This window comes from Pelophylax lessonae (genome assembly GCF_965119305.1).
Source record: "Pelophylax lessonae genome assembly, chromosome: 6".
NCBI classification, from domain to species: Eukaryota; Metazoa; Chordata; class Amphibia; order Anura; family Ranidae; genus Pelophylax; species Pelophylax lessonae.
In genome coordinates, this window is record NC_138773.1 from 50,677,306 (window position 1) to 50,691,881 (window position 14,576).

The 14,576-nt window shown below is 47.3% G+C and overlaps 1 protein-coding gene across 1 annotated transcript in view; it reads right to left on the reverse strand.

Moving 5' to 3' along the window:
• PGAP6 (post-GPI attachment to proteins 6) overlaps positions 1 to 14,327 on the reverse strand; it is a 104,682-nt gene extending 90,355 nt beyond the window's left edge. Inside the window, exon 1 of the mRNA XM_082260007.1 lies at positions 14,176 to 14,327. Coding sequence (XP_082116133.1) covers positions 14,176 to 14,248 — 73 coding nt within the window. The 5' untranslated portion in view covers positions 14,249 to 14,327. The remainder of the gene's footprint in view (positions 1 to 14,175) is intronic.
• Positions 14,328 to 14,576: the final 249 nt, after the last annotated feature.

Genomic DNA, 14,576 nt, shown 5'->3' on the forward strand with positions numbered 1-14,576 from the left:
TATTTACTCATTTAGATCAGGTCTCAATAGCCTTCTAATATTTGAAAGTTACTCCTTTTGTATGGGTACGCTATCCTCCGTGTTTATATATATATATACACATACATACACACATACATACATATATACATACATACATATACACACATACACACAGTGCCTTGCAAAAGTATTCACCCCCTTGACTTTTTACCTGTTTTTGTTACATTACAGCCTTATGTTCAATTTTTTGTTAATCTGAATTTTATGTGATGGTTTAGAACACAATAGTCTAAGTTGGTGAAGTGAAATGAAAAAAATATATATAATATATTAATATTTATATATAAAAAAAATATATATACATAAAACTATTTTTTAGAAACAGAAAATTGGCATGTGCGTATGTATTCACCCCCTTTGTTATGAAGCCCATAAAAAGCTCTGGTGCAACCAATTACCTTCAGAAGTCACATAATTAGTGAAAGGATGTCCACCTGTGTGCAATCTAAGTGTCACATGATCTGTCATTACATATACACACCTTTTTTGAAAGGCCCCAGAGGCTGCAACACCTAAGCAAGAGGCACCACTAACCAAACACTGCCATGAAGACCAAGGAACTCTCCAAACAAGTAAGGGACAATGTTGTTGAGAAGTACAAGTCAGGGTTAGGTTATAAAAAAATATCTAAATCTTTGATGATCGCCAGGAGCACAATCAAATCTATCATAACCAAATGGAAAGAACATGGCACAACAGCAAACCTGCCAAGAGACGGCCGCCCAACAAAACTCACGGACCGGACAAGGGGGGCATTAATCAGAGAGGCAGCACAGAGACCGAAGGTAACCCTGGAGGAACTGCAGAGTTCCACAGCAAAGACTGGAGTATCTGTACATAGGAGGACAATAAGCCGTACGCTCTATAGAGCTGGGCTTTATGGCAGAGTGGCCAGAAGAAACCATTACATTCAGCAAAAAACAAAGTGGCAAGTTTTGAGTTTAGGAAAAGGCATGTGGGAGACTCCCAAAATGTATGGAGGAAGGTGCTCTGGTCTGATGAAACGAAAATAGAAGTTTTCCGCCATCAAAGAAAACGCTATGCCTGGCGCAAACCCAACACATCACATCACCCAAAGAACACCATACCCACATGGAGGTGGCAGAATCATGCTGTGGGGATGTTTTTCAGAAGCCAGGACTGGGAAACTGATCAGAGTTGAGTAAAACATGGATGGTGCTAAATACAGGAATATTCTTTAGCAAAACCTGTACCACTCTGTGCATGATTTGAGGCTAGGATGGAGGTTCACCTTCCAGCAGGACAATGACCCCAAACACACTGCTAAAGCAACACTTGAGTGGTTTAAGAGGAAACATGTAAATGTGTTGGAATGGCCTAGTCAAAGCCCAGAACTCAATCCAATAGAAAATCTGTGGTCAGACTTAAAGATTGCTGTTCACAAGCGCAAACCATCCAATTTGAAAGAGCTGGAGCAGTTTTGCAAGAAAGAATGGGCAAAAATTCCAGTGGTAAGATGTGACAAGCTCATAAAGACTTATCCAAAGCGACTTGGAGCTGTGATTGCCACAAAAAGGTGGCTCTACAAAGTATTGACATTAGGAGGGTGAATAGTTATGCACATTGAATTTGTTCTGTTATTTTGTCCTATTTGTTGTTTGCTTCATAGTAAAAAAAAAAAAAAAAAAAAAAAAAAAAATCTTCAAAGTTGTGAGCATGTTCTGTAAATTAAATGATGCAAATCCTCAAAGAATCCATGTTAATTCCAGGTTGTGAGGCAACAAAACACGAAAAATGCCAAGGGGGTGAATACTTTTGAAAGGCACTGTATGTATATATTACATACAAATAAACTTTCACACACAGCTCAAAAAAAATTTAAAGAACACTTTCTAATCAGAGTATAGCATCAAGTCAATTAAACTCCTGGGATATTGATCTGGTCAGTTAAGTAGAAGAGGGGGTTGGTAATCAGTTTCAGCTGCTTTGGTGTTAATGAAATTAACAGGTGCACTAGATGGGCAACGAGAGGACATCCAAAACAGGAAAGGTTTTACAGGTGGAAGCCACTGACATTTTGTTTAGTGGCAGTAACTTTAGAAGCTGGACAGGGCTGTAGAAGGTCCTTAACCCATCAGCAGGACCGGTATTCTGCTCCTTTGTGCAAGGAGGATCAGGATGAGAACTGCCAGAGCCCTACAAAATGACCTCCAGCAGGCCACCGGTGTGAATGTCTCTGACCAAACAATCTTCATGAGTGTGGCCTGGGGGCCCGACATCCTCTAGTGGGCCCTGTGTGCACTGCCCGGCACCGTGGAGCTTGATTGGCATTTGCCATTGAACACCAGAATTGCCAGGTCCGCCACTGGCGCCCTGTTTTCACAGATGAGTGGCGAGAGTATGCAGCCATTTCCTGGAGGATAAAAGGAATCAATACCGTTTGAATGGCCCCCACACTCGCCTGACCTAAATCCAATAGAACACCTCTAGGACATTATGTTTCGGTCCAACTGGCACCACCAGGTTGCACCTCAATCTGTTCAGGAGCTCAGTGATGCCCTGATCCAGATCTGGGAGGAAATACCCCAGGACACTATCCATCTCCCTCTTTCCAAGGTACCCCTCTTCTCTGGCCCTACCCGCCTCTGAGCACCATTCCTTGGTTCCATCCCCTACCCACCTCCCAATACCTCCATTTTACAGAACCAAATATTTTGTGGTGCAAAGTTATTTGTATGCAATTCGGAAATGATAAAAAGAAAAGGCAGTAAGATAGATCCCCTGCAGTCAGCAACAATAGATCCCCCTAACAACAATGGGGACCACCCACAACAACCCCCCCCCCCCCAGCAATAACAGATCTCCCTACAGCTAGCATCAATAGGCCCCTCCCTCAACAGTATATCTCTCCCAGCAAAAACTGACCCCCTCCCCAGCAACACAGGACCCACTACCAGCAACAATAGACCCCCTTGCAAAAATATATCCCCTCCAATTAGAAAGTTAGAATAGATCCCCCACAGCAAGCATCAATAGACCCTGCAGCACACCCAGCACCCCTTGCCATTACATACAGTCAGTCCTGGAGGTGCCGGAAATGCGTTCCTGCTGAAAAAAAAAAAAAGTATGTGTGTATATATTATATACACACACACACACATATACATACATATATATATATATATATATATATATATATATATATATATATATATATATATATATATATATATATATATACACACACACTACTGTATAGTACTGAAAGTATTGGAACGCCTGCCTTTACATCAACATGAACTTTAATGTCATCCTGGTTCTAGTCAGCAGGGTTTATTAGTTCAATATTGAGTTGGCCCACCCTTTGCAGCTATAACAGCAGAACACCCAACAGAACGCCTTTGGGATGAATTAGTGTGGAGACTGCGAGCCAGGCCTTCTCATCCAACATCAGTGCCTAACCTCACAAATGAGCTTCTGGAAGAATGGTCAAACATTCCCATAGACACACTCCTAAACCTTGTGGACAGCCTTCCCAGAAGAGCTGAAGCTGTTATAGCTAATTGAACCCTACGGACTAAGACTGGGATGCCAATGAAGTTAATGTGCGTGTAAAGGCAGGGGTCCCAATACTTTTGGTAATAAAGAGACAGCACCAGCAGGTAAACATGGTTATGGAAGTAAATATGTGGACCCCCCCAAAAAAATAAATAAACAAACACCAATCTAATATATAATTTAAAAAGGGAGGTCTGTGCTAGAACCGGCTTGTGTCTAACAGGGTCTAAATAAAGTTTGTGTTACCCACAGCAATGAAGGCCCAAAGCTTGCTGGTAGTAAATTTAAAAAGGGACTTCTAACTGGTTGCCGGGAGCAACGGACCGTCCTGTCAGGTATTTCTAAGGCTTTGTTTCCACGTCGGCCTACATTTTTACTTTCAATGTATTTGTTTTGTGTTTCAAGTTACAAAAAACATGTCCTAGCGTCTCAGTTTCCTCAGATACACATCGAACGCCGGAGTTAATGCTTTCAAACATAAAACAGGCACCCATAACTTTGGGAAACAGCAGTTCACAGGGTCAGGCCAAGGAAAATGGCCAAAAGCTGGTCGTTTACCGTTTAGCCAGGACAACATAATGGAACCGCATGAAAGAAAAAAACAGAAAGGTGAGGGGAATGGGTTCCTGCTGTGAGTGGCACAGGGGGGGGGGTCTCCGAGTGATTACCACCCCAGGAGCGCCCGGGCCTTAGTTTTATTCTGTTACATTCATCCTTCAGTCACAGTTTACAGTTCCGCAAGGCGGTAATGCCTCTGCCACAACTGGCACGGCTTTTGAAGGCGAGGCACAGTGCCAGCTAATGTGTTACCGTCATACAGCGGACTTTCATAACCAGAAAATCCTTAATTCCTTCCTTCTGCTGCTGAACATGAAATGCCATCCTGGCAGAGACACAGAACATGACGTTAAAATATATTGAACGCCAAAACTATTTTTTCCTGTCTTGGGCAGGGAAATGTTGGGTTTTAATTGGGGATATATATTTTCACTTCCTGTCCTGGGGACACAACAAATTTCCCCAAAGCGAGGGAAAATCCTCTGTTGTCACCGAAACAAGTGTCACAATTCCATAGTATTTAAAGCGGTAGTATACGCCGCTTTTTTATTTTTACCTGCAAGGTTAGGAGATATTTACCCAGCATGCAGCCGCTGACACCAGCGGCACGTGCGCTCTGAAGGTCCGGCGCATCTTGCCGGACCTTCAGAGCTCCTTGCTGGAAAGAGAACTCCCGCGTGCATGCGCGGGGGTGATGTCATCGCAGCCAGAGCCGCCGAACCCAGAAGAGACGCTGATGGAACCTGTAAGCTCCCTCAGCGGTGTCTGGACGACCGGGTGGGGGGCTTCGGTCTAAGGCAGGCATGTCCAACCTGCGGCCCGGGGGCCACATGCGGCCCAGAATCCCAGGCAATGCGGCCCACTGCCCCCTGACAATTTTTTTTTTGCTGGGGAGGAAGGAAGTCGGGTCGGGGGCATGGCCACAGCGGCTTCCAACTAATGGTAGGCAGAGGCTGAGGGTGGTTCAAATCACTGAAGTGGTCATGGTGGATAGTGTTCCTTTAATATCTCTCAGAAGAAGTAAACCTCTGTATACTGATTCCATTTCATCATCTTCTAGTTGTGTTAAATTAGTCGGGGGGGGGGGGGGGGTGGCGGCGGCACGGGAAGGGCATGGCGGCATTTTATCACTTATATACCTTAACTATAGTATATATTTTATATGCGGCCCGAGAAAATTTCTCTACACTCAATGTGGCCCAGAGAAGCCAAAAGGTTGGACTCCCATTGTCTAAAGGTAAGTATTTCATAATGTGCTAGTATGCAATGCAAACTAGCACATTATGCCATTGTCCTGCAGATTTGTTTTTTACACAGGGAATACAACCGCTTTAACCGGTTGCCGACTGCGCACGGTATATTTACAGCGGCAGTCAGCCCCGGCCAGGCAGAGTGACGTAGGCCTACGTCGCTCGCCTGTCACCGGGTTTTGAGCCAATAGCCGCCTCGGCTCGTTCACGGAGGAGTGCGGGCGTGTGACCGGCCGACCCGATGTCCGCCGGTCACACTACGATCGTCGGTAGAGCGGGAGAAAGGCGGAGCGGCTTATGTAAACAAGCCGCCTGTCATTCTCCCCTGTGTAAAAATGGAGATCAGACGGTTCTACTATGTAGAACCGTTGATCTCTGTTTTTACACTAGTAGCCATGTCCCATCACAGTTAGAATCACGCCCCTAGGACACACTTAACCCCTTCCCTGCCAGTGTCATTTTTACAGTAACAGTGCATATGTATAGCACTGATTACTGCAGTAATGTCACTGGTACCCCCAAAAGTGTCAAAAATGTCAGTCAAGGGTCCGATCTGTCCGCCGCAATATCGCAAAAAAAAAAAAAAAAAAAAAACGCAGAACGCCGCCATTACTCGTTAAAAAAAAAAAACACCAAAAATGACAAAAATCTTTCCCTTTGTTAGTAAACGCGATAACTTTTGCGCAAACCAATCAAAATACGCTTTTTGCGATTTTTTTTACCAAACATATGTAGCATAAAACAAATTGGCCGAAAATGTTAAAAAAGTTTGATTTTTAAATTTTTTTGGGGGGGAATTTCATATAAAAAAAAAAAAAGTGAAAAATATTGTTATTTTTGCAAAATTTAGCTCTTTTTTTGTTTATAGCGCATGATAAAAAAAAAAAAAAAAAAAAAAAAAAAAAACACGCAAAAAACCCCCTGGTCAGGAAGGGGGTAAAATCTTCCGGGGCTTAAGTGGTTAAGGTTGAAGATATTAGTCCATCCAGTTTAACCTGTATGTGTACGTATCAGGTTACAACATTCATTTCCCATATCCCTGCATAGTGTTCTTTGCGATGCACGTCCAAGAGTCTTTATCAATACCCCCCCCGCGGATACCACCAATTGTGGAAGAGAGTTCCACATTCTTACAGTGAAAAACCTATACTCAGCTTAAGGTTAAACCGTTTCTCCTCCAATCTCATTGTGTGGCCCCGTGTCCACTTACGGTTTATCCACCCAGGTTTGACCTTGGCTCTTCTATATTTATTTCCCATTGGAATGCACTGTGTGATACCTTTGTTTAATATGTTCCCTAAAGCATTCCCATTCTTCCTCCGTGTTTAATGTTTCTAGGGTTAGGTTCCAATTGATGTCCTGTAGTATTGAGTAGAGTTTAGAAAAGTTTGCTCTTTTGAAATTTAGAGTTCTTGTGCTCCCCTCGTTCCTCTTTTTCCTACGATTTACGCTAAATGTGATCATCCTGTCATCGCTAGATCCTAAGTTGTCCCGTATTGCCACATCAGAGATCAGACTTGGATTATTCATAATTAATAAATCTAGCAATGTATTCTTTCTAGTAGGAGAATCCACCAATTGAGACATGAAGTTGTCCTGTAAGACATTCATGAAATGACGGGCCTTAAAGCGGAGTTCCACCCAAAAGTGGAACTTCCGCTTTAAATAGTCCTAACCCCCTGACATGCCACATTTGGCATGTCATTTTTTGGGGGGGGAGCGGGTACCTAGTTTTGATAGGTACCCGCTCCCACTTCCGCTCGGAGCGCTGCGGCGCCCTGAGCGGAAGTTCTCCTCTCTCCCTCCCTTTCTGCAATCTTCTGGGACATGTCAGAGGTCCCAGAAGATTGCCGGCCAATCACGACGCATAGCGCAACTCGCGCATGCGCGGTGCGTACTCGGCTGTGAAGCCGCAAACTGTCACAGCCGGGTGCCCACATCAGTGATGCCGGCGCCGCGGAGCAGAGAGGGAGAAGATGGCGCATCGCTGGACCGTGGGACAGGTGAGTGGGCGGTTAGGCTGGAACTCCGCTTTAATGAGTCCCAGTCAATATCGGGATAATTGAAGTCCCCCATTAGGACTACATTTCCCTGCTTCACCACCATTCCTAACCGTGATAGAAGGTCCAACTCCTCCTCCTTCAGGTTGGAGGGCCTATAACAAACCCCCACTATTATTTCCCGCTTACTTCTTTCCTGTGGAGTTCTACCCACACGGATTTCACCTTCTCCCTCGTACCATTCACAATGTCACCCCTCTCTACCACCCTTACATCATTTTCTATATAGAGACATACCCCTCCCCCTTTTTTACCTTCCTATATACCCTTCAGTATTTGCCATCCAGTCGTGTGAACTGTCAAACCAAGTTTCTTTTATTCCCACAAAGTCTAATGCCTCGTACACACGCAACGATTATCGGCCGACCGATCGGCCAACTTTTTTCCAGTGTTGTTGTGTTGGTTGAAATGTGCTCTAGACTGCACACAAATTTTCTCGGCCCCCTCCTCCCTACACCTACACCCGAACCCCTCCTCCCTACACCAGTTCCTCAGCCACTTGTACAGTTCCCTAAGCTCCCGCTGCCTGGTGTGGCTGGAGGCACAGGTCGTATTTCAGAGAAAACCACCTTGGAGGTCCTTCTCCTCAAATTTATTCCCTGAAATCGTTTTTAGGACTCTCACCTTCCTCTTACTTAGCCATTGGTGCCTACATGCACCATGACTGGTAGGTCCTCCCCAGCCCCGGCCAATAATCTGTCCACCCAATCCACGATGTGCCAAACCCGAACGCTCGGTAAACAACATACTGTTTGGACAGATTGCCCTCTCTGTCCTCCTAATAATTGAGTCCCCTACTACCAATACCGGTCTAACCTTTCCTGCATCTCTGCCCCCCTCCTTACCAGAGCCGTCACTCCCCAGTCCCCTGGCAGCCAGGGGAGGGCACCTGCTCCATCACTGCTATTCCTGAGCTTATATCCCCAATTTGGCATATTTGTTGGGGTGCACCAACACAGGACTGGTCTCCCTAGTGCTCTTCCCTCTACCCCTCCTGTCACCCAGCTGCCTACCTCTGGCCCCTGTGCCTCCATGTCTCCACTGGCCCCTGCCAGCACCTGCTGGGTAATGTCCAAGCTCCTTTCCAGGTTGTTGATGCTGCTCAGTGTTGCCATCTTGTTTTCTAGATCCAGGTTCTGGGCTTCCAGAGAAACAAGTCGCTCACATTTCACACAGCAGTTATTCGCTCTCGATTGGCTCATCGAGGAAAGCATACATGGAGCAAGATGTGCACTGAGTGGCATCACCAATCCTGTCGGACATTATTACCCACAATTCTAATTGGGATAATAAGGTAAAGACCTGCTATTTGTTATCTATACTACCCCAATCTCTCCTGGTGCTATAGCTATTCCAATTACTTCACAGTCACTTTCCGTACCCAGCGCCACTCTCACTCTCTTCCTGATGGTAGATCTCTCTTCCCTGTTGGTAGATCTCTCTTCCCTGTTGGTAGACCTCTCTCTTCCCTGTTGGTAGACCTCTCTCTTCCCTGTTGGTAGACCTCTCTCTTCCCTGTTGGTAGACCTCTCTCTTCCCTGTTGGTAGACCTCTCTCTTCCCTGTTGGTAGACCTCTCTCTTCCCTGTTGGTAGACCTCTCTCTTCCCTGTTGGTAGACCTCTCTCTTCCCTGTGGGTAGACCTCTCTCTTCCCTGTGGGTAGATCTCTCTCTTCCCTGTGGGTAGATCTCTCTCTTCCCTGTGGGTAGATCTCTCTCTTCCCTGTGGGTAGATCTCTCTCTTCCCTGTGGGTAGATCTCTCTCTTCCCTGTGGGTAGATCTCTCTCTTCCCTGTGGGTAGACCTCTCTTCCCTGTGGGTAGACCTCTCTTCCCTGTGGGTAGACCTCTCTTCCCTGTTGGTAGATCTCTCTTCCCTGTTGGTAGACCTCTCTTCCCTGTTGGTAGATCTCTCTGCCAGTGACAACTGTAAGATTTTGGTTTTTCTATTACTTTCTGTCCCAGTGGAGGCAAACACAGCCCTCACCTATGTTTGAGCGAGGACTTATTGCCATGTCCCCTCTGGGGAGATTTAGCCTCTGTATTACTCCTAGTGACCACTGGGACAGGAAGCAATGGAAAATCAAAAATCTTACAGTTGTCACTGGCAGAGGGGTAAGAGGAAATCTTCAAATGGGGACACTTGTACCGGTGACAACTAACATGGGACTTCCCCTCGCTTTAGAGAGATTTGTTGCATCCCTGGGGCAGGAAGTGAAGAGAAATATCCCCAACAAGGCCTAAAAACCTGACAACTCTTCACAATCAGTGGATAGCGGGTGCAATGTCAGGCTCCTGCAGACACTGCCTACAGCTCCCTGCCTGTATCACTCTATGGGCAGACACGTCAAGTCCATCTGCAGCGGTGGACAATGGGACTTGTAGTTTATTCATTCACGGATTCCTGTGAATGAATGTCTTGGATGTGAGAAGTGAAAGTTGGGTAATTGTCCCCAAAAAGAGTAAAAGAGAGGAAATCTTCCAATCGGGGACACAACAGAATTCGCTCACTTTAAAAAGGGGATTTCCTGTTTTGGCTACGGGACAGGAAGTGAAGAAAATCTCCCAAATGGGACACAAATGGCTGGAAAAAAGAACTGACAGGGTTTACCCTCCCTCAGGTCCGCTGCTAGACGATTTTGCACCCTAGGCAAGACCATCTACGTGCGCACACCCCCCCCCCCCTCCAAAATAAAAAAAAAAAACTGTACACATTGCCACCATTCTTGTACATAATGCCCCCTTTTAACACTACACTCTGCTACAACCCCTTCCTGCACACACTGCCCCCCTTTAACCCCACACACCCCTTTATATACAAAGTGCCCCCCTCTCTAGAGGTGACATCCACCGAGGATGAGGAGGTGACAGGAGAGGAATGTCTCACTGGCCATGGCTGCACCCTAGGTGGTAGTGCGCCCTAGGCGGCCGCCTAGTTTGCCTAGTGGTAGTACTGGCCCTGCCCTCTCTTACCCTATCCCGAATGAAAAACAAAAAGTTTTGGCTTTAGTTACAATTTAAAATGACTGTACAATATCAGTACTAGGAAGAACACAGCTTTGCTGCTACGACGGCACAATACAATACAGTGCAGGCCAGAGATCTTACTTCAATACACAACACATACAGTATGTCAGTCACTGGCCAATAATGGAGCCATGTGTTTTTTCAGCATGTCTTGGGCATTAGAAGGATTGAGCTCTTCACTCCATTCAGCAGAGGTAGTTATTGCAAGGAGGCACACTCTGCCTTCTTGGACTTAGAAAGACTGCAGCATGAGAACTGAGACTCCACTAATAAAGGCAGTGTCAAAATCCAAGAGCAAATCCATTCACTCCAGTCCTTGAAACATGGAAAAGCCAATAAGACAGACAAAGCCTATAAAGAGACCCGTTCACCCACTTGCAGGTAAGAGCACAAAAACAAGAATTTCAAATGCTTACTTGTGGTATTTTTCCTTTCCATAATATTTTTTTTTTTTTAATTCACTTACAATGCATTTTTTTGTGGCCACTGACAGCACCGCCAAGGGTTGGCACTGCCGTCACTGACAGCACCGCCGAGGGTTGGCACTGCCGTCACTGACAGCACCGCCGAGGGTTGGCACTGCCGTCACTGACAGCACCGCCGAGGGTTGGCACTGCCGTCACTGACAGCAAATTTGAGGGTTGGCACTGCCGTCACTGACAGCAAATTTGAGGGTTGGTATTGCGGTCACTGACAGCAAATCCGAGGGTTGGCACTGCCGTCACTGACAGCACCGCCGAGGGTTGGCATTGCGGTCACTGACAGCACCGCCGAGAGTTGGCATTGCGGTCACTGACAGCACCGCCGAGAGTTGGCATTGCGGTCACTGACAGCACCGCCGAGAGTTGGCATTGCGGTCACTGACAGCACCGCCGAGAGTTGGCATTGCGGTCACCGACAGCACCGCCCAGGATTGGCATTGCGGTCACTGACAGCACCGCCCAGGGTTGGCATTGCGGTCACTGACAGCACCGCCCAGGATTGGCATTGCGGTCACTGACAGCACCGCCCAGGGTTGGCCTTGCGGTCACTGACAGCACCGCCCAGGGTTGGCATTGCGGTCACTGACAGCACCGCCCAGGGTTTGGCATTGCGGTCACTGACAGCACCGCCCAGGGTTTGGCATTGTGGTCACTGACAGCACCGCCGAGGGTTGGCATTGCGGTCACTGACAGCAACGTTGGGGGTTATTATTGCAGTCAATAACAGTAGGCATCAAAGGTCCACAAACTGCCCCTGGGCTACAGACTGGGCACCAGGCAATTAGGACCTCACCATTTAGGAATCTCATTTAGGCTCACCACACACACACACGTTGCACTCTGATTGTACAATCGTCTTAAAATATACCAACAACTATATAGTGCAGGGCCCTTCCTGGGCAGATTAGTTAGGTCATCATATAACATCGGCAGATCTCAGATTGTATCATGTATGGTAACCCTTAGATTTACAAAAACTGTGTAATAGGAGGTCAAACACAACTTTGGTAAATCTAAAGCTGTTCATACATGGCTCAAAATTTGGAGGGTTCAGAAGGGATCGGAGAAATTTCAATCCATGTATGAGCTAGCTGGCTGTACACAAGTCAATGTAATAAACGGCTTGTTTACAAGCAGCCTGTCGGGTTTCTCCCAATTGATCAGTATTGCCGGCTATAGCCTTCACCAGACATCAATTTAGTAATTTCCCTTTGGGATTAATAAAGTATTCTGAATCACTAATCATTGCCTTCTACCGGCAGGCAAGGCTCTCCACTTTCAGAATACCACAGCACCATACATGTTACAGTCTGACCAGGGCTGGGACAAAGGGGGGCAGAAGGGGCAACCGGGCACTGTGGTATCAGGTGAGGTAGACGGGCACCACAAAAGGAAATTGTGGAGGAGGGGATTTGTGTTGTTGGGGGGGGGGGGTCATCAGGAGTTAGAATTGTTCTAGGGCAAATCTGGAGAGGTGTTGGGAGGGGGGAAGGGAGAAGAGGATTTGTGCTGTGGGGGGGGGGGGGGGGGGGAGTTGTGCTAAAAGAGGTAATATGGTAGAGGGGGTAGAAAATTTGTGCTAGAAAAGGGATTTTTTTTGTGGGGGGGGGGGGAGGGGGTGTATGCTAGTTGGGATGATTATGTGGTATTTTTGCTAGGAGGTGAAATTTGGGGAGGTGTGCTTAGGAGTGATTTGTGTAGGGGGGGGGGGTGGAAGAAGAAGATCTGTGCCGGGGGAGGGGGGGAGTTGTGCTAGAAGAGGTAATATGGTAGAGGGGGTAGGGAATTTGTGCTAGAAAATGAATTTTTTTGTGGGGGGGGGGGGGGGGGGGGAGGTGTATGCTAGTTAGGATGATTATGGGGTATTTTTGCTGGGAGGTGAAATTTGGGGAGGTGTGCTAGAGTGGTGATTGGGGGGGGGGGGGGGGGGTTGGGAGGAGGGATGGTAGAAGAGGATTTGTGCTAGAAGAGGTGATATGGCGGGGGGGCGGATCTGTGATAGAAGAGGGAACTGGGGGAGATTTGGGGAGGCGCAGCTAGGAGTGGTGATTGGGGGGGGGGGGGATTTGTGTTGGGAATGGGAGAAGAGGATTTGTGCTATAAGAGGTGATATGGTAAGGGGGGGGGGGGGGGGGGGAATTGTGCTAGTGGGGATAATTTTGGGGGCTGGGGGGGGGGGGGGGGGAGTATTTGTACTAGGAGGCAGGATTGGGAGTGGGCAGGGAGGGGAATCTGTGCTAGAAGAGAGAATTGGGGAAATTTGGGGAAGTGTGCTAGTAGGAGTGGTGATTTTTTTTTTTTTTTTTTTGGGGGGGGGGGGGGGAGGAATGGGAGAAAAGGATTTGTGCTAGAAGAGGTGATATGTTAGAGAGAGGAAAGGGACATTTTTTAAATTGGGGGGGGGGGGGAGGGAGAGAGAGAATTTATGCCAGTAGGGATGATTGTGGGGTATTTGTGCTAAGAGGGGACGTTGTGTTGGGGGGGGGGGGGGGGTTGTATTTGTACTAGGAGGCAGGTTAGGGAGAGTGTGTGTGTGTGTGTATGGGGGGCGGGGGGGGGGGGGAATTTGAGGTATAGAGGATTTGTGCTAGGAGGTCATTTTTATTTTTTTGGAGGGGGGGGGGGGGGGGTCTGAGATTTGGTGAGAGAGAGGATTTGAGCTGGGGGGGGGGGGGGGGGGGGAAATATTTGTGCTGTAATGGGGAATTTCAGTAGGGGGGGGGGTGATTTGAACTAGAAGGAAGAATTCATGCTTAGGGGGTAAAAATTCAGATTGGTGTTTGATTTTATTTTATTTTATTTTTTTTTGTGGGGGGGGGGGGGGTGCAGTTTGGTGTTTGCCCCAGGCTCTAGATGACCTTGTCCCAGCACATACAATCTCTGTACTATCAACTATAGAGCTACCAAATACAGTAATGTAATATGACGGTAGAGCTGAAGGTGATTGTACAGTCTGTGGTCACTATGAAGCCAATTGTATAATCAGATTGCACAGTGTGTGGTCACCATAAAGGTGATTGTCCAATCAGATTGCACAGTGTGTGGTCACCATAAAGGAGATTGTACAGTCTGTGGTCACTATGAAGCCAATTGTACAATCAGGTTGTAATGTGTCCATACACTGCAGTACAATGGAATTGATAGAATTTGGTAAACAGAAAAGAATATAAAAGTAATGAGGAAATAAAAAGTAAGTTTATGATGAGAGCTGGTTAACCCTTCCTGGTCGGAGTACTCACCCTGAGAAGAGCACAGTGCAGCCTGGCAGCAGAGGATGAGCCCCAGGGAGAGGATGACCATAGAGGGGCCCATGATGTGAGATCAGGAGTCCGGGCAGGTGAGGACAGGCACTGACATCACACTCATCATGTGCCCGATCACACGGAGAGCCGAACACACTCTGCGCTGAGCCTGCCAATCATCACACCCAGCTCATCACTTCCCAGGCCACCGCCCCGCCCACCCCGGGGAGACTGCTCCCATAACCACGCCCACCACAGCACTAAGCTCGCCGCTCTCCCCTCCAGTGACAGCTTGACACCCACGCCCACCTCCGGGATCCGGCCACTCCCTCTGCCCCTGGAGCTGCCTGCCTCCCATTGGCTGCTGGGTCTGCAGTGTCTCTCTCTAGGAGGAGGAA